At 47.9% G+C, this 20,139-nt stretch overlaps 1 protein-coding gene across 1 annotated transcript in view; it reads right to left on the reverse strand.

The window, feature by feature from the left end:
- PAK5 (p21 (RAC1) activated kinase 5) overlaps positions 1-19,318 on the reverse strand; it is a 217,688-nt gene extending 198,370 nt beyond the window's left edge. The window contains exon 1 of the mRNA XM_077176304.1: positions 19,162-19,318. Coding sequence (XP_077032419.1) covers positions 19,162-19,225 — 64 coding nt within the window. The 5' untranslated portion in view covers positions 19,226-19,318. The remainder of the gene's footprint in view (positions 1-19,161) is intronic.
- Between the last annotated feature and the right edge of the window lie 821 nt (positions 19,319-20,139).

Below are 20,139 nucleotides of genomic sequence, written 5' to 3' on the forward strand. Positions count from 1 at the left end.
AGCCAGCAGAGCTCCTTGGAGACAGACTCCTCCAAAGCCATCTGCTTGTGAGGGCGATACCTCACACACCTCGGAGGGAACAAGCAGAAATCCAGCACAGCTCCCCTGCCCCCCTGGCTGACAACCCAGAGCCCAGAAAGGCTAAGCCCAGCCAAGGAATTAAATATCATGCTGGAAGACCAAAGCTCTCCCTCCCCTGAAAGAGAAGGTAAATATCTCTAGCATTTACAGTACCAAAGTTATATTGGAGAAGGCTCCCCCAGAGACACTGATTCAAAGGAAAGTGTTGCTGGGGTTTTGGCTAGCACGTGGATTTAGTCCCAGCTGCCAAGCCATGTCCTGAGGACAGAAGGGCCTGGGACAGCCAGGGTCACACAGCCCCCCAGCTGCCTGGCTGAGGAGCAGCAGAGCATTAGAAAGGAGGGGAAAATAATAGAGAAGGATAAAAATAAAAATACTCAAACTACATCTTGTCATTAATATATATATAAAAAAAAGTACTCTACCACCATTTTGTCCTTAACAAAACAGGACCAGGTTACAATTTGGGGGTGCAGCCCTGCTCCATCAAGCCCACCACTCTCCTGCTGCCAAATCCCTGACATAGACACATAGACACCATCTACTGGAACAGCCCTGAGGCACGGGGCCTCGCCACCCCAGAACAGGGACTTCCTTGGGAACATCAGCTTTTCTACAGAAACAGGTGATGGCTGGTGTGCATTCATACTTCCTGGCTGTCAGGAAGCCAGGTCTGTCCCACAGTTTGGCTGAGCATTGGAGCTGGAAGCAGGAATAAACTGAGGCTGAAATGATGCTGCTGGTAACAGTGAGGAAAGCAACAATTTTGCCCTCACTAGCTACATCCCCAGTGCTCTGCTACCCTGTTTTGCTGTTGCTCCAGGCCCTGTGATGGTTTAAACCCCTGTGGGCTACCATGGAGCTGCAGCACTGAGCAGCAGACCCGTTTTTCCCAGGGTGCTCCTGACTCAGTCTCAGGATGCAGCACCAGGCAGCAGAAGCTGCCTTCCCCAGGAACCTTCTCCTCAATATGCAATTCCTGAATCTCTTCAAATAACCAAACTTCAGGAGGAAAGCAAGGAGGAAATGCCTGTGGGATTCACTTTGTTCCTGGGGAAATCCAAGGCAGCAAGGCACAACAAGACAAATCCCCTCCCCGCTAGCACAGAATTCTGCTCTGTGTGCAGAGCCCTTCCCACGGCACAGCTCGTCCCCAGTGGCTCCCGGAGCAGCTGAGGCTGTGCAGCCTGTCCTGAGACACAGGCAGCACCCCGCCCTGCCCAGTGCCTCAGCAGTCCCTTTCACCCTTGCAATGTAGCTGAATGTTTTCAGCTGCCTGATTCACTGCAGTCCTCCGAAATCCAGCCTGCAGATCTCGACAGCTCCATCCTCCTCTAGGGCAGGGACTGCCTGCTGTTCCCAGCACTGTATCCGCGCTTCTGGATTTCAGCCTTGGAAGAAGCTCAGGACAGTCTGAACCAGGAGACTTCTCCCACCAAAAACTGGGAGCAGCAGCCTCAGACTCTGTTTGCATCCCCAGTTCCCAGTGCTGGAGCAGAGAACAATCCCTTCTCCATCCTCTTTTGCCCTGGAGTGCTGGCTGCAGGGGTGGTGGTGAAGCAGCCAGGCAGGGGGAGGTCCTCAGGGTGGTCACCAGAATGGCATTCCCACCAGCATGGGCAGAGAAAGGAAGGGAAAATAGGTCCTTTCATTCTGTTGTGCAAACAAAGACTTCCTAGATTTAGAGCTTCTTGACCCATCTCACTCCTTGGACCCACTCCAGAGCTTTCAGCCTGTCTTTGAGAGCTGGAGTCCAGCTCAACCCATCTCCAATATCCCTCATTTTTGATGGCTTCTCATCATGTCCCAGTTCATCCTACATTGTTTAGAAAGCAGTGGATCCCTTGACAAACACACACACCCCCATCCCCAGCTCTGCCTTCCCCTTCTGCCCCTCAGCACACCTGGTCAGCAAAGGGGCCCTCTGGGTTGCCCTGTTTGGAGTGGAAGCATTTGATTTGTGTCTCATTTTGCTGGAGAACAGAGTGTAGATTCTTTCTCATTGCCAACCACCCCCTCAGCCTTCCCCAGGGGATATTCCTGTCCCCTGAGCCTGCTCTGTGCAGTGAACCCTCAGACACCAGCAGCAGCCTGAGCATTTGTCATTATTAACATGATTTCTTGGGGACTGGAGAGGGAAGGTAACCCAGACCACCAAACACAGCTCTGAAATGATGAATCAGAAAAACAGGCACTCATTAAACATCTCAGTTCTCACTGTAACAGCCTCCTTTAAATGAAAAAACAGCTCTTAGAGACTATACCTTGCCTTCCTCTCCATCCATAGTGAGCCAAAGAGCCTACAAGTACCAGGGCTGGATTCAGAGAAACTGAAGAATTTGTCTTGAAAGCTGCCCCCTTTAAGGTCCTCAGTTGTATTTTAGCCTGACCACCAAGACTTGCAGCAGCCTCTGCACCTGAGCTCCCTTGCCCAGACTGAACACGTGCCTCAGGCAGATGGAGATGCTGAGGGGACAGAAGCTGCAGCAAAAGCAGAACTGCTGCACTGCTTGAAAATCATTTAACGTCCAATACCTGACCGAAAGCAGCCTGGCTGCCACTAAAACCATTCATTTCCCTTGCTCTGCCATGGGTATAACAGGGAATAGCTGCATTGGATGTTTTGTGGCTGCTCCCAGCCTAAAGCCCACTTTCCAAATTCCAGCCCAGAGAGAGCTTCCACTGCTGCGTAAGGAGCCCTGAAATTGGCCAGCAAGGCTGGGGAATGCAATGGAAACAATGGCACTGCCTCCACTCAGGGAGCAGGGCCAGAGCAAGAAATACCTTCCAGGGACAGTACATGAGAAGGCTGGAAATCATTCATCATTTTAACAGAGCTGAGGACAGAACATTCACTTACAGGTAGTAATGAAGGAAAGTACCTACACTTGTGGGAAGTTCTTGGCAGAAAAGCTATAAAGAGCTCAGCAATGTGAAAAACTCACTGGAGAGAAAGAAACTCTGCCTGGCTCAGGCACAACCTGCATTCCTGGGCCTGCTGCCCCACACTCAGCTGACATAAAGCATGTCCATGGGCAGTGAGGTCAGATCCCTTGTGGCCACACCAGAGCTCAGACTTACAACCCAGCAAAGCCAAAGTACAAAAGAGAAGGCCACAGCTGCCCAAGTGTTTTCACAAATACCATTAACTTTGTTCAGATTCTGACTAAAGCTATCAATACATGTGACCAGTAATATTTGTTTTTTTCTCCTCCATGCAGAGCAGCAAAAATTCATCTTCATGCCATTTCCAGCACATGAAGAAACTGGAGGGGCTGGAGACTGAATGGCTGCTGCTGATTTATTACAGTCAAGTGAGCAGCATCCCAATGTGCCATTGCATTTGCAGGCTGATAGAAGAAAAGGAAAAAAAGGGGCTGACAAGGGTTATCAGACATTTCCTCACTGGTGCTGCCAGGCATTCTGACCCATGCAAACCCCCCTCAGGACACAAATGTGTGACCCACATGTGTCGTGGGGCGCTGGCACCTCCGTGCCTCTGGGGAGACATTGGGATAGATCACATTTCCTTTTCCTGACTTAACAGGTTCTTTGTATTTCTTTGCAGCTGCAACAGCAGCAGCCTTCAGCAGCAGCACAGCAGCCTCCGGGCCCAGTCCAAATCTATGATTTCCTTCAGAATTTTCCATGGCAATGCTTCCTGCTGTCAGTTTGTGTCTGCATCCCCATCGTGATGCGCTGGGCAGGAGAGAAGGGCTGGGGCAATGTTTCCAGCCGCCCTTGGCTTCCCAAGGAGCTCTGAGACTGCTTATTTCAGTGCTGCTTCAATGTTTCTCTCCTGTTTGAGAGTCTCAGTACATGATGCTCTACTTTGGGTAATTAATTTTTAAAGAAGCTGTGTATATTAATGCAAATTCTATTAGCGATGCCTCTTGGCGGCCCGGGTATTGAATACAGTGCCAGTAGCATGACAACACTTGACAGTCTCCACAGTGGTAAATCACATATATTATTATTTTTTGCCACTCTTAATGCTTTTAAGACACATCCTTAAAATAAACTGGAATTGTTAGTATGCTTACACTAAAGTACAAAAATATTCCTTCTTAATTTAGCCAAGCGTATGTTCCTATTAGAGCTGGAGATGCCAGATAAAGGCTGGCACACACCATGTGTGGTGTGAAGTGCTGGAGCTGTGCTGCCTTCAGAGGCATTGCAGGGGCTGATACCAACAGAGGCTCTGACTTGCTGTTCCTTTGGAGCCATCACTTGATATTCCACACTGGATGATTAGCATCAAGGGACAACCACAGCATTTGACAACAAGCCCAACTGCTCTACAAAACTGTTTGGTGATGGAAATTCATAAATCTCTGCTTGTGTGCTGGCCACTAGAGAGGGACAGAGGAAGATGCTTTGCAAGTGCAAATCCCTGCTTGGAAGAGTTTATAATGCAGAGTACAGTGGCGGCACTGTGTTGGATTCAGCCTTTCCAAGGAAGGAGAAAAATCTGCTGACAGGTTATATTCCACAGCAAATAGATTGTGCTGACTGCTCACAAGTGAGCAGGAGTTGGACACAGGAAGGGCACTGTGCAGGATCCAAGCAAAGCTGGATCTTGTGCAGCACAAGGCATGATGGAGAGAAGGGAAAACTAAACGGGCCACCATGTAAGGGCCTGACAGGTCACTGCTCTACTGGTCCATAAAGCAAAGTAAGGCTAATCTAAAGGTGTCAGCCCTGTGTGGCTGTTAAAAGCAATGCCACAAAACAGGACAGATGGATTTCTAGTTTTCTCTTTTTTTTCTTAGAGCAGCACACAGAAGACAAGAAGCAGTTCAGCTCTCAGAAGCTGGGATGCAGCAGAAGCAAGACTGCCTAAGTAACCTGAGCTCAACATTGTAACAAAGCCTGGAGCTGACCAGTTGCACTCTGGTCTTGGTCACAGCTTCAGTTCACTGTGCAGGAGGGGTAATGTGGCAGGAGCTGATGTTCTGCTCCAGCAAACACTGTTTTCCATCTCCTACCTCTGGCTCCATAACCCCAGCTTCCTTCAGATGAACGGGACATGGAATGCACTGCTAAGGTCAGGCTGCTCTCTGCCCCCAGGCATTCGCCAGTGCTCAGCTGAGTTCACCTGGCTAGCTGCACACAAGGGAAAAGGTGCTGGCTGACAAACCAGCCCAAAGGCACCGAGTGCCCTCCTGGAATGACTTGTGACTGGATAGCATCTGCCTTGTCAGGAGCCAGCAAGGCAAAACAGGGCAGGTTTTGTGGCTGAGTCCTGCTACAGATGGGACCTTGTGGAGATGTGGCTGCCTGCAGACACCCTGGGCTCTGCACATGGTGTTTGTCTTCCCTTTGTCAGCTGGGACAAGTCGGGTCTGCCAAGAGCACAATGCAGCAGGCAGTGCATGCTCACTGTGCCACGGGGGGCTGACCTTGCAGCAGGGAGGCTGCTGGCCAGGGCCACTTCTGTCCATCCTCACCTGCACATTCTCCAGCCCCTTCCTCAGGAGAAAATAGAACAAAACACACACTTTGATACATAATGAGGCAGCAGCACCAATGCCCTTCTTCACTGATGGCTCCCAGGAGATGAGCACCAAAGGGCCTTGTCACTGTCTGGTAGAAATCATCATTGACAAGTCCCAGTATTCCTTAGTCTGCCAATACCTCCTCTAGTGTGGGCCATGGAAGAGGCACTGAACACCTCTTGGAGTAAGCCTAACACAGCACCACCAGTGCTCCAGTGATGCTGGGAGAGGCCCCTGGCCTCAGGCAGCTGCGGGTGCTGCCCTTGAAGAGTATTTTCAGGCTCTTATTTCCAACAGCTAAAGGCTCAAAGCAGTGGGAGGCAGCAGTCACTGAGGAAAGGGTGAGGAGGCTGCAAGGGAGCCATCCATCACTTAGGTCCTGTGAGGGGCTCTCCCAGTTTCTTTAAGCCTCAGGTCCCAGTTCTGTAAATGCAGGTATTTTGTTCAAGGCCCAAAGCCTTGCTCAGCCCCACACAGCTTTCCTCACATCCTTCCTCACCTTTGCCTTCATTCCTTCAGAAACAGACAGGAGGGAGCAGGGAAAAGCACTGGCACAGCTCTGTCCTGGACGGCCATATGCTGCTCTGGATTGCCTCTTGTCCTCTGAACAAGCAGTGCCTGCCCCCTCCCCTCTCTCACGAGCAGATGAAAATACTCTTCCTTTCCTCAGCTTTCAGTTTGAAAACCCAGCCCCCTGGCCCTTCCCTCACCCTGCTGGCTCAGACCACATTTCTCTTCCCCACTCACTGGGGTTTGGTGACGAGAGACTTTGGCAAAACATCCCCTTCCAAAGCACACGGAACATATGAGAGATCAGTGGCAATCATCCCATCCATAATGTCAGAATCTAAAGAGAGATTCAATCCTATGATATTTGAAGACTTCACAAGAACATGTTTCCTTTTTTTAATTTGACTTTGGGATTTCCTGTAACAGAAATAGTGATCTTCAAATTATCCTTTCCTGTTGGAAGGAAAGTTTTGCTGTACAAAACATACAGCAATGCCTCAAAGCAGTTCTTACCTCCTAGGAACAAAAGGTCACCGCAAGAAAAAGTGCAGGAAGCAGAACTTGCACATTGCAAGGATCAAATGTAGGTCAACCCTGGCCTGCTTTGAATTTTTTTTCCTCTGCACTGAACAAAGAGGTCAATTCCACCCCAGGCCAGACCACTCTGGGAGGGAGAGTGGCCCTCCTCCACCTCTTGGCTCCTCGCTAGGCTGCAGTTCAAGCCAGCCCCAGGAAGCAGCAGTCAGCAGTGGAACAGGAGTGTTTATAAGATCTGAGGGCATCTTGCTGGATTTTTATAGGATGCAGGATAGGTTTATTCTCAGTAATAGTAGTGCCATTCTCACACACTCACTGGAGCTAACTGGGACACCAGACCTCTGGTTACAACTCACACATTACACGGCAGGCATCCATTCCCCCAGCCAAGCCAGCTGTAAGCTCAGTGCACTGAACTGGCCTTCTGCAGCCTTTGCCTCTCCTTGCAATGAAACAAGCTTTTGACACTGCAGCAAGAGCCCCCAGGGACCCACTGGAGGCAACTCCTGCACTTCCTTACAGAGAGAGATAAGGCTTTAGCAGCTGCAGTCAGGAGCACTTGCCAAGAGCCCATCCACAAACCCCGTGCAGCAGGGAAAAGCTTCCACCAGCATTGAAGTCAGCCAGTGTCAGCTCTGATTTGCTAAAATGCAGGTGAGACTTGAAGCCTCAGAAGTGGTGTATGGGGAAAGCAGTCAAGAGGTCTGAGCTAATCCTCCACTCTCTGAAACCATCTTGTACAAAGAGCACAGCAAACCACAGCTCCAATGGCGCAGGGGCAATTCGTTACCTAACAAAAGGCAGGGGGCAAAAAAAGACTCCTGTGAAATACTGGAGTGGGAGGGAAAGAACATAAGAATTCAACAAACTCAGCTTAAAATCCAAAGAGAGTTACAGGAAACTCTCCAGAAATGAAAGCAAAGGAAAAAGCAGCTTTCTGGGATGCCGCATGTGACTCCATGGCAGGGAGACCTGTGAATTTCTGAGAGGGAAAGGATTTTGCCTTGGCAGGACAGATCTAAGGACAAAGCAGTGCAGCTCTTTATGATCTCTGTCCCTGCCACTGGTTCCACCCTGCAGATGTCTAACACCCTCTCTGCAGCTGATCTTGGTGCCACTCACTCCAGGGGGACGAGTCTGTTCCTGCCAGAGCACAGCTGGGAAAGCCCCACAGCCCCTGGTCATCACCAGAGATGGAAAAAGGGACAGAGGGAGGAGGCAGCTTCCTCCTCAGGTCAAACCCTGTGTTAAGGCAGAATTCCCTCCTGTGAGGTGATCCCATTTGGAACACAACTGGCACGAACCTGAGTCCCATTTGTGTCTCACCCAGCTGCAGCTCAAGGTGCCATGCCCCGACCTTTGGTGCACTCCCGAGGGCTGTGCTGGCCCCTGCCTGCCTCAGCCCCCAGCCAGGCCTCTCCCTGCCATCCTTGCAGCCCCTGTGGCACACAGCCAAAGGCAGTGGCTGCAGCAGCACCCACCGTGCCAATGGACAGGGAAGCCCACTGCCACTGACCCCTCCTGCAGCTGCTTCGCATTTATTGCGCCAGGGAAGACAAGGAAACTTTCCTCCTCTGCCACTGCCCTCTCTGCTCAAGCCTCCCTGAGCCTTCCTGGGTGTCTGTCAGCAGACAAGGAAATTGTTCTTGAAGTGCAGCTTACAGATTGTTGCACAGAAATAGTTTATTTGCCTACAGTGCCGGGGATGCAGCATTAGGGATGCTCTCAAGTCACTCCAAGCATAGTGTGACTACAACACAAGCCACTGGAGCAGAAAGCCTGCAAGGGGGAGGGGAGGCCAAGGAAAAGAAAAATATTCTTTCAGGCTGTCTTGAATGCTCTTTGCCTTTTTGTTTTCTTTCCTAATGTGACACAGAAAGCTGCTTGGGAGACTAGAGAAACAAGCAGTTCCTACGTGGCCCACTTTAATGAAGTATTGATTAAGGGAAAATTAAAACTGCATTTGTAAAGCACAAATAATAAATGCTGCTTTGCATTTGTAGCACAAACCTCCAGCTCAAAGATCTTTCATGAATGTCTTAGTCACTTGCAAAATGGCTTTTGAGGAAGGTTCTAGATGCTATGTGAAGCCCCAGATCATCACGAATTAGGGCTGCCTACATGGTAAAATTATGCTCATCAACTGAGTCAGCACTGGAACAAGTTTAGCAATAACAACACTTGATAGACAATAACAAGACAAATTTAAGGTACTGCAGAAAGTTTATTGCAATGTAGATGTACTGTGCAATGGCTGTCACTAGAAAAATTACTACAGTGTGTAGCTAATAGCTAATTTTCAAAAATGTTTTGCAGCAACTTCAAATGAAAAGTGGGTGTTGTGAAAGTGAAAGCATTTTAAGCCAAATTTTGCTCTTAGATGTGCTATTATTGCAGCTACTAATGAGATTTTATCTTATAGCCAAGAATGAGAGCAGTAACATGCAATTATTTGTTTGGTGAGGGTTTTTTTTTAACTGAAATAATATTCATTCAGAGCTTGGTGAAGGAGTCAAGTCATATAAAGGGTTTTAGAATTTTAAACTTTTTTTTTACACCTGTATCTTTGCAGCAGCCAGGTTTCCATACAATAAAACTGAGGTGAATTGAGCAGTACCTCTTTCCCTGAGTGACCCACTGCATCACTCCCTCCCCCAGCTGCCATTCCGCTCCTTTCTCCAGAGCTGCTCCATGCTTTGGTAGTGTTTTGATCCAAGTTTAGCCATATCCTGTGTGGCCACTGACAATCAGTTCCCCAGACTTCTCCTGGCACAGCTAAATATGTTTGTGCTATAGGAAAAAACAACACCATATGGCAGTTGTTTGATCTCTAAGCAGAAGCTGTTTTTCTGAAAACTGATGAGCTCCACCTGTCTAGAAAGTTTCATTTTCCTCCCAGACACTGCAAAAATCTTACTTGCACACCTCACACGTCCCCAGCATCCAGGATAAGGAAACTTTGGGGATCTCTTCTAGACTGTCTGAATCAGGTCTAATTCCTGACAACCTGCAGTGTCACTGTTGTCTTCAGAGATGATCAGGGCCTGGGTTTTCCCCACGAGGGACACTGCCTGGTGTGTCTTTGATACTCTGACACTGGGATTTTCCTGTCCATTTCCTGGGGTGTAGAGCCCAGCTGCAGCCCCTACATTTGCACATGACCTCAGGTACATATACCCAGTTACATAAGGCTGACACACCACATTGTCAGCCTGCCTCAAAGAGCCTCTGACATTATCTTGGATTAATTCTGCAGGCTAGTAATTCTTGTTCAGTGTATCTGTGACATTTATATCTACTCTCAAATCACCGCAGGACATAAAAAGGGTTCAGCCTTTCATGAGACACAGAGTGCTCACTCTGACCCGTGACTGGTGCCAATTAGAGAGCAACCAACATCTAGTTTTGGCACATTCCATTGTGCCATGATGTGGCCTGGATGCATCCATAGGAGGAAAAAACACCAAACCAAAAAGCCCTCCAAAACCCTAGGAATGAGGCAGAATAAGAGGAGAATCAGCATGATCTCCCTGTGCTAGATGCTGGCTCTGCTTTCTTTCTTCACGCTGTGAAACTATTAGCTAAAGGAAACAATTTCACTCCACTTCCTTCGTGAAATTACTCTTTAAGTGCTGATTCTCCATCTGGTGCACAGCTCCAGATTTCAAAAGATATTTAGGGATCTAGCTCCCAATTTCAAAGACATGTCTGCCATGTTTTAAAGTCAAATTTCTGTCTTTACATGCAACAATACACAAGTGTAACCCCTAATTTTTAAGCTGGGGGAAACAAATTGTAAGAGAAGAGAGAATTAAGAAAACCACACTTGACCTTGAAGCAAGATCCAGCCTTTGATGTGTGAAAGGAAGGCTATGGACCACATCTGTGTCTCACACACAACAAAACCCACCACGTGGCACACCAAGGAGATGACTGGTTTGTAATAGTCTCTCCAGCATGAAAATAAAAGTTAAACTTTCTTCACCTCACACACACTTCAGCAAAAGGCTTCCTTGCCACTAACATCTGGCTCCCAGGGAGCCCTGCACGAGGTCCTACTCCCACACCATGTGAGCAATGCCTGTTCCATGGAGGCAGATGGGGAAGAGCCTTGCTAAGGGATCTTGTCCCAGTGGGAACTGCCAAGCCCCAGGGACACAGCCATCCCATGGTGGGGGTGAGGCACAGCACCACGAGGCAGGGCAGGAAGGGCTGGGCCAGGCAGCACGCTGCCCCTCACCATGGCCCTGACCTCCCCTTCAGTCCCCTGACACACCTGCAGGCTGCACACACAGGACATGCCTTCACAGTGGAAGAGTTCCCTTGATGGGCCTGAGCTGCTGGCTGCTTGCACATTTTCTCCTTGCTGGTAACTTGAAAACTTTGTACCTTTGCTAATAATTTTCCTGGATTGTTAATTCTTAAATTGGCTTTTTTTATCCATACACTCACACCATACTGAAATACACATTTACTTTTTTGAAGAATCCTTCTGATTTTCTCATTCAAATGAAGTTATTTTAAAGAGACTCTAAAAAGGAAATTTCTTGAGTCATTCATCTCTAAAATGTTTTCACTGTCATGAGTCTATCCACCAAGGACTCCAAGGGACACCAAACCCAGAATGTACAGCTGACCCAGAACCCTTTTGAATTGTAAGCAATAATTGAAGACCAGCCTGAATGTTTTCAGTCTAGGAAAGAATGCTGTATAACTTATTTGGAATGTGAGCCAGTCTCCCAATAGATGAAGGTTTCAAACACCTTTCTTGGTTTTTAGATCTGACTCAGCCAGGATATCACAGCAAAGATAATGTGTTTAACACAAGATATGTAGCAAATCAGTTTAAGTCAGTCATATATTCTACTCTTCTGTCAGCATGGGATCTCCCAGAAAATTGTAGTCTTGCTGGAAAGCCTTGCTTGGCATTTCATTTCTCATTGCTGTGCCAACAAATAGCCAGGCAGGTGAAATGCGAGGGCTACAAATTCTCCACTGAGGTCAGTGGCATTGCACCAACTCAAAGCAAAGGTAAGTCAAGCCCATCTTTCAAACTGTTTAAAAATTAAGGCTCAGCACACTGCCAAATCTCCTTCTTAGCCACACTGATGTCTGAGAAGTTTGCTTCAAGAAACAATTAACTGTCCCATTCATCCTGTGAGCTGCTCATTCAGGAACCAAATGACTGCCCTCCTCTGTATCAGCCAAGATTCCTGCTCTCACATCTCAGGATAGCACTCTGCAGCAGCCTGAAGAACCACTTAAAATGATGTATTCATTATTCATTTCCAGAGTTCATTAAATAATCTTTCATATTTGTTTTCTTTGTATTTTTGCCACAACAGAGTGCAAATAAGCTAACTGCTAGGTCTCAGAGGAGAAGATCAAGGATGCTGATTACCTCAACATACAGCCTGTGTTCTGCTGGAGTTTACAGAAGAGCTTTGCTGCTCCTGGGGGCCCCAAAGCACACCCCAGGTAAACAGCAGTCACTGCCTGCACTCCACATCACCCATTTAGGAAGGGCTCTGACAGCCCTCACCAGGGCTCAGCAGGAGTGGAGCAGGAACCCTAAAGCAGCACTTTCCCTTGGAAACAGGCATTCAGGGAGGAAAAGAAGCAGCAGGCAAAGGCTGTCCTTAGGGAAGGCAGGAACCAATACCCCACCCAGGGGAAGCCATCCCCAGAGAGCAAAGAGTTACAACTTCCATCCCAAGCACCAGGCAGATGTCTTCTGAAAGCAGCACAGAACTGACTGATGCAGGAATCCTGGTGAGGAAGAACCACTGCTATTGGAAATAGTCTGAGTTTTGGGTTAAAAGAGTATTCCTATCTTGCCTCATTTTCAGTCAGAAAGGGATCCCTGCTCTTCTCCTCGTGCCCCTTTCTGTCACAAGAGGGATGAATTTTGCAAACCAGGAGAAATGCATCCCCCCTGCTGGCATTTGCTGCAGGATGGGGCAGTTTGCAGCCCAGCTGGAGCCTGCTGGCCCCTGTGTGAGCTGCTTTTATCCTGCTGTCCTCAGAAGCCTTCCCACAGTCACTGCCTCTGCTCCCTGGGGCTCTGGGGGAGGAACAGCAGCCTCGGTGGCCTGAGGGACTCCCACAGTTGTTTTGCAGAAGCTCAGACTGTTATTTAACTGCTGCATCCTCAGATGATAGACTGAGGTTATGGCAAGCACTAGAGACCCACAGTTGCCAGAAGGGCAGTGCTGCAGGAAAAGCAGCCTTGACTTTGACAGGGTGGAAGGGGAAACAGAGGGCTGAGGCTGCAGTGGCCTGGCCTAAAAACACCCTCACATGTCAGTGCCCTGGAGGCCCTCAGTGTCTCACAGGATCAGCTCCTTCCTGAGAAAGGGCTGCATGTGGAGAGGATCAGGAAATCCCTAAGGACAGGGAGCATCTCCCAATGCATGGGGTCTAAAGCGAGCTCTTCCTCCCCTCAGCTGCACACTCCTCCCTGTCAGCACCAGGAGAACAGAATTAACCAAGTGCCCATTGCTGAACACAGCTCTGGATCAAAGGAGAGTTCAGAGGAGCACTGGAAGCTGCACCAAGGCAGGGCAGCAGCAGATGCTGCCCCAGGCAGGGATGTGCTGATCCTGGTGCTGTGTGGGTTTCCCACCCATGGCAGCACCAGCTCTGCTGATATTTATCATTGTTCCCCCATGGGGCTCTGGTTAGTAGAGCTTTAATATTTCTTTTCTTCTTAATGTGGTTGCTCAGAATGAGGCAGGTGAAAGGAGGCACAGAGGTGCTGGATGTATCTGTTCAGATGAGTTTTGTTAGCAGGGTACATTGCTCCTCTCATCAGCTGCCTCCCACCTCATTTCTTTCCCCCACACAACATCCCTGGTTTTTAGGCACTAATGAAGGCAGCAGAATGGTTATAGGGCTCTGGGGATCCTTTATCAGGGATTCTGTACCTATTTTAAAGGCCTGCTCCATTCACATATGAAAGGATTTCTCTCCTAAGGATACTCCTCAGGACGTAATCCACTTGAGAGAAGGGACACAACGCAGGTGAAAAGTAAAGTGCTGTCTTTTTGCTGAATTACTACAAAGAGATAATCAATATTTACCTGCAAACTTTCTCACCACCCTACAGGACAGCTGCTCCAACACATGGGCAGAGATGAGTAAGGGTGCAAAAGAAGGGAAAGTGTTGCTAAATCCACTGCCATCCCCTGAACAGGGCAAACACAACTATTAAAAAGGCAAAAGGGAGACTTTAATAAGTGCAGTTGTAGACAGGTGTTCTCACCTGCCACACTCCCCCTTTACCCGTGCCCAGGTGAGCAGTAGGGCACTGCTGAGCTTCACCCAAACCATCACTTGGAGCAGCATGAGGCTGCTTTTGCTAAACATCTTGTAGACACTTGAGGAATTTACTATGAGAGCAGCCTTTGGCACTCTGCTCCCTGCAGGAGAGTCAGATCCTCAGAATGTGGGTAACTTCAGGAGACAGCAGTCACATACACAGACCACCTTTCTGAGATCCTCTACCAACCCAGACCCAGGAATATCCCAAAGATTTAAGGCTCCAGGATGGAGGGAAAGCTCAGTCTCACTGGCCCACCATGCCTGGGATTTGGTTGCCTCAGGCCCAGATGAAGCTGCAGATTTATCACTCTTGTCTGAAGGAGACAGGTGTCAAACATCCATACTGTCACCCTGCTGGCTCTCCAGACTGATTTGGTCTGGCCTAGAGGCTAAGATCTGCTTCAGCAAGAGGGCTGCAATGACAAAGAATCCAACAGCACATGCCTCCCTCAGGAAGGTGGTCATTCCTTTCCTAGGCAGTCTGTCTGTATCACACCTCCTCAGTACTCTGTGCCTTGAAACACCAACTGAAGGACTAAAGAGCTTCTCTTCCCTTGAGAGAGAGTAAAGCAATGGGTTTGTTCAGACCATGCTGCTTCCAGGGGCTCTGCAACTGGAGTAATCCATGTGGGCTGCTCTACTGGAGCCCAGGGAACACAGACACCTCTGTTAGGTACACCAAGAGCACCTCAGAGACAAACGTGAGCCAACAGAAAACTGCCAAGAACAGAGGGCACAGAAATAGGTGCTGTTGTGATGGGTTTTCCCCAGAGAGTACATTTAAGAGCAATTCTGTGCCAATACCAGTTAGTAACTGCCAATAATAAGATCAGTCCCCTTCACACTGGCTTGGAAACTGCAATTAACAATTCATTCAGGGTCAGATCTCTAATTAGTTTCCCCCATGTTGTGTACCCTGGGAACCATGGAGGTCCCCAGAAAAGCAATGCTGGAGGAAGAGTCACTTGGGTTGTTTCCTGTTGTAGCAGGAGGTGCAAGGGAAGAGAAGGATGAAAATACAGGCTCCACCATCAGAAGAAGAGATCTTAAGGGTTTTACACCCCATATTGACTGGATTGGCTTTTGGAAATTTGACTTAATAAAAATAGGCTTTCTGAAGCAGCCAGCTGCTGCCTGCCTTCTCCCCCACACCTATACAAAAGCAATACAGAGTGGGCTAAGTTACTGCAGCATCTTCCCTTGCTTTGTTTTATTTTTAACTCTGTGTCTTCCTCCAGCTCTCAGAACAGCTCCTGCACAGCCCTGTCATTTCAGGCTCATTTCCCCCGTGGATTCCAGATTCTTGCAATATTTCAAGTATCCCTAGATGAAATGCCAGGACAGATTATTTTTTCTTGATCTCAGTACCCCTTTCACTATTTATTTTCACTAGGCTTCTGAAAAGAACTTGTTTTTCTGAAAAGCATGGGGACAGCAGGGCCTTGTTGTACACACAGTCCTATTTCTCCTGACCTAAGCTTTGCTGCTGGTGAGGCCATGCTGCTACAGCACCAGTTACACCAAACTCAGTCCCTTCCCTTTACACAAGTCAACAAATCAGTCTTGGCTCATGTGCTCCAAGAATGGCAAATGTAACACACTTGGACTTCTTCCATCAAATAAATCATGCCTTGGGAGTGAAGATAATGGGGCAAGTTACAATTTTTAGCTCACTTCCACCTGGGATTTTTATCCCATTATCTAGTGTTTATATCATTTCCCATTAGAGCACCCTTGTGTCTCATGCCTCAGTCAGCCCCCTGAGGCAGGCTTCAAGGTATATTCAATATAATATTCCCAGCTGACTCATGGAAGAGCAAAACACACCACCTGAAAGCAGCAAAGCTGCCACCGAGCAACCTGTGCTCCCATAAGCACCACTGCTGTGTCTCACACTTTTCCCTGGAGCACTGTAGGACATGTGCCACGAGCCCTGGCAAACACCAGGCTTCAAAGCCTGCATGGAAATGACACACAAAGACAACAGCAGTACCCACAAGTAGCAGAATATGCAATGTTTTGCCTTTTAACCATACTGTGTCTCACAGGAGAGGAACAGCCATAATAACTCAGCACAAACACATCCTTTGAACCTCTCCAGCCCCCTGCTGAGGCAAGATGAGACCATTGCTGTACAAATTCTCCTTTGCATGGAGGAAATGGCAACCTCTGCCCAAGCAGGACAGTCCCTGGCCCTGTGCTGTCTGATAAGGCAGATCAGAGAATTCTACTCCTCACTGATTTTTCTGTCTCAAAGGTTCATTGTACTGGTGGAAGGTGAGGACCTAATCTCAGGTTGCCATAAAAGCAAAGTAGTGAGTCCAAATGGAAAACATGGCCCCTCACGCGTTACTGCCTTCCTCTAGGGAACAAAGCAGTTTTGGGTTTTTGCCTATTTTTTAATGTAAAGCTATTTGTTCTGCCCCATCTCTGGCTCCACCTTTGAGGAGTAACACCCAAGTACACTGCTTTCCCCAGACTCCTCCCCTCCATGGATGCATCACTGCTGGCTTTTCTTTAGATCTGATGATTCCACGATATCGAGATTCTTTTCTTTGTTTTTGCCTGACTTCTAATGAAGGGTTTGCAGACAAAACTGATCATGTTCCTGCTTTGCCTGCTCTCTCCCAGACCCCAGTACTCTCCTGTAGAAAAACAACCTGATGTGAACATCCAGCTTCCTACTCAGAAAGACAAGAGGATACTGCCACATCCCCACCCAAAATTTGCACATTTCACTTTTTATGATATGCTTCTGATCTCCACCTTTTTTACATTTCTTAATATCTTGGGGTATGTCAAGAGCTCTCATCTTTTGCTGCACAAAATAGAAATTGAACTAAGATCCCAGCTCAGACTTTTTAAAAATTAAAGACAAAATAATTGCTGTGTCCACTGAATCATAACCAGGAGTCCTGAGAGCACAAAACTGGAAACTTGGCAGTACACAGGTGGATTCCCCAAACCAGAGCTCTGAATTTCAACTGCACACGATGATCAGGAATTTCATCTTCCAGCCAAGATGCAGAATGATGAAAACAAAGGCTTAAGATCTCAAGAGAGAAATCTAATCACATTTCTCAGATGACAAAAGGTAATCCACGTGTAGAGAGATTTACCTGCAAAGCTAATTGCAGCAGAACTGGAACCTCCTTCCCTCATTGCTCCCATTGACCTGCAGTTTCCACAGAGAATGGGGGCAGTGTGGAGCCTGACCTGTTTCACTGCCCCAGGAAGGGAGCCATCAGGAACAGCTTGTACTTTTCTGGTCTCGGGAACCACTGAGAATTCAGGGGTCCATTTACATTGTTTAACTACTCAGCACCTAAACAGGCTCATTGCCAGGCCTAATAATGAAAAATATTCTAAGATTAGGGGAAAAACAATGTTACATAAGTGAATGACAGTTTGTCCTGCCAAACCAGGTTCTTGCAGATTGCTTTGAGAACTGTGAATGAAGCTCATGCCTTTGTTAGCATGGGGTTTTCCTACAAACAATCCTGCCTAGCTTGGATACTGTCCTCCCTTCCTTTCCCTCAGCTGCATTAAGCTGTTGATACTCACTGGCCCAAGGAGCTGCTGCCCAGGTCCTGGCTGGTGTCTGCAAGGCCACCTAGCAAAGCAGTGGCTGCACTGTTCTGCCACCTGTGCCCCTCACAGGACACCTATCCACACCACGCTGGTGGCAGCCCTGCCCCAGATGCCAAGCAGGACCTGGAATGAGGAGACACACACTGCTTTACCTCCCCATCATCTCCCCAGTTAGGCAGCTACAAGACTGTCTCAAGCAAAAGAGAAAAAAAATCAAGATCAAAATCAATGATTTCTTCCTCAGAGAGAGTCTGATTTACAATCTGAAGCATATCAGTTTAAATTTAAATACCTTCCAGGTCTCTTGGATTAATCATAACCATTACCTTGCACAATCTTGGAGTTGTCAGCATACAGGGGAAACATTACTGAAAGCAGAGACTAGAAATGGCTATTTTCTACTGCCTTTTGCCAGTCTCGCCTATTTTAGACCACAAACTCATTGAGGCATAAGTATCTTCATCATTATATACGTTATATAGCACTAGAGAAGATGGGATTAGCCTTGCTTTAGGCACTACTGTCAGGTTAATTTATAATTGACAGGGTTATAGTCATACTATGATGCACCCACTGCTCCCAAAAGCCCTTCTTGGAAAAGGCTATATACCAGGAAAAAAAAAAAAAAAAAGGATTTCTACAGAATGTTTTTTAAAAAGGAACTTATAAAACTTAGTAGCTGAACTGTAATGCTAAGATTCAGATTTTGGCCTGCCAACTGCTCCTGCATTGAAAGAGAGGGAGAACTGTTCCACACCATGGTTTTTGTTACTGCTCAGATGCTGTCCCACAAGCACTGCAAAACTACAGTTTAGCTCTACAGAATAGGTTTAAAGGAAAAAAACCAAAAGCAAAGAGCAAACAAGAGGCTTGTAGCACAAGTCCTTCCCTGCAGTCTGATTTCCAGTGCAGGCAGGTGGAGCTGAGGGCTCCAGCCAGCACACAGTATTGTGCTGCCTGGGGATGCAGCAGCCTGCACAGTGATTGCTCAGTGTGCAGAGAGGGATGCTGGCAGATTGCTTCTGAGAGATCTTTAATACAACCAAAAGGACAGAATTCATTTACCCAGAAAAGATAGAAAAGACCTTTTGCAATAATATCAATAAAATCTCATTCGATCCCTACCCCCAAATGCTCACTGTGAATTTAAGACTGATTTATCCTCAGCTGGCTGAGACAAGCAATTAAAATAGAACATTAAAAGAGACTTAGGTGCATTCGGCACCGTGTGTGGATATGTGGCAATAAATCTGTTCCCTGGCAGTGTGTGGGAGAATTCCTCCCTGCTGTGGATTCATACCCAGTATCAAGGCAAGGCCTCACTTGCTTATTGCCAAATAAGCAGTGGGACTGGTGCATAGGATGGCAGCATCCCAAGCTCTACATGGAGGAAGAAAACAGAGCCAGGGCTGACTCTTCACGCAGGTAAACTATATTTCCACAAGGAAATGTCATGCCAGCTATTAATTCATGCAGGCTGCTCCCCCTTCAGCCTGTGCTGCATTATCATCTGTTTATGGGGGAAGGTAAAACCCACAAATTGTGCAGAGCCTTGGCCCTCCCCCAGCAAAACCAATCAATGTCACCAAGCAGATCGATTGAAAGAGAAAAGTTCCAGTACCTTTATCACACCCAGAAGTTTCTCCCGCTTTCAGTGGGAATAAGGCTGTGTTATGAATAATCATCTATATAATACAGCAGTAACAGCTGGAAGTTCTGGATAGCCCCTGCAGCAACACAAGAGGGCACAGCAATGCTGCCCTATCCATGCAGGGCCACATTCTGGCTCCTGTCAGAGGCACATGTGTGGGGAGCAGGGAAAAAATGGAAAATTCCTGGGAGGAGCCTCCAAAGCTTAGGAGGCAGCATATGATCCAACTCCCCCGACACCAGCAGGGCAGCTCCTTCTCTGCCAAGCTCTGTACTGCAACAATCTTTGGTCCATTTTCTACCAGCTGTGGCTGGAGGTGTAAGTGCTGGAAGCACAGCTTTCAAGTAGCTGAAAGCTAGAAAGCAAATATGTGCTCCAAAGGGATTATTTTTAATTTCCTTGAGTATCACGTATTTGGGGCTGGACTCCCAATGAATTCAAGTACTGAGGTTATCAACAAGCTCAGTGCTGCTAAAGCCACCCAGAGGAAGGACTCCTACCTTGAAAGGACCTTGGCTCCAGCACAAAGCTATTTCTGCCTTAGCATGATCAATTCTGGGCTTTTTGTGCAGAGAGTCAGATCAGCCAAAGGGCTCCTTCTGCAGAGAGGCTCCAGTGCTGACACAGAGAGCATCACCCAGTGAGCCATCAGGCCACGTGCCAGGTGACTCACAGGAGCACGGGGACGTTCAAACCAAATCACAGAACCACGGGGTGTTCTGGGCTAGGAGGGACCCCCAAAGATCAAAGCCCAGCTCCTGGCTCCCCACAGGACGTGCCCAAGAATGCCACCCTGTGCCTGGGGGTGCTGTCCAAAGGCTCCTTGAACTCTGGCAGCCTTGGTGCACTGATCAGTTCCCTGGGGAGTCAAATAGCAAACCATGGATCCAGGCTGGGTGGGACAGAGGCTACCACAGAGGGAACGTCAGCTCCATTTCCCTTGTGCCT

Source organism: Agelaius phoeniceus, chromosome 3, assembly GCF_051311805.1.
Source record: "Agelaius phoeniceus isolate bAgePho1 chromosome 3, bAgePho1.hap1, whole genome shotgun sequence".
In the NCBI taxonomy this organism is placed as follows: Eukaryota; Metazoa; Chordata; class Aves; order Passeriformes; family Icteridae; genus Agelaius; species Agelaius phoeniceus.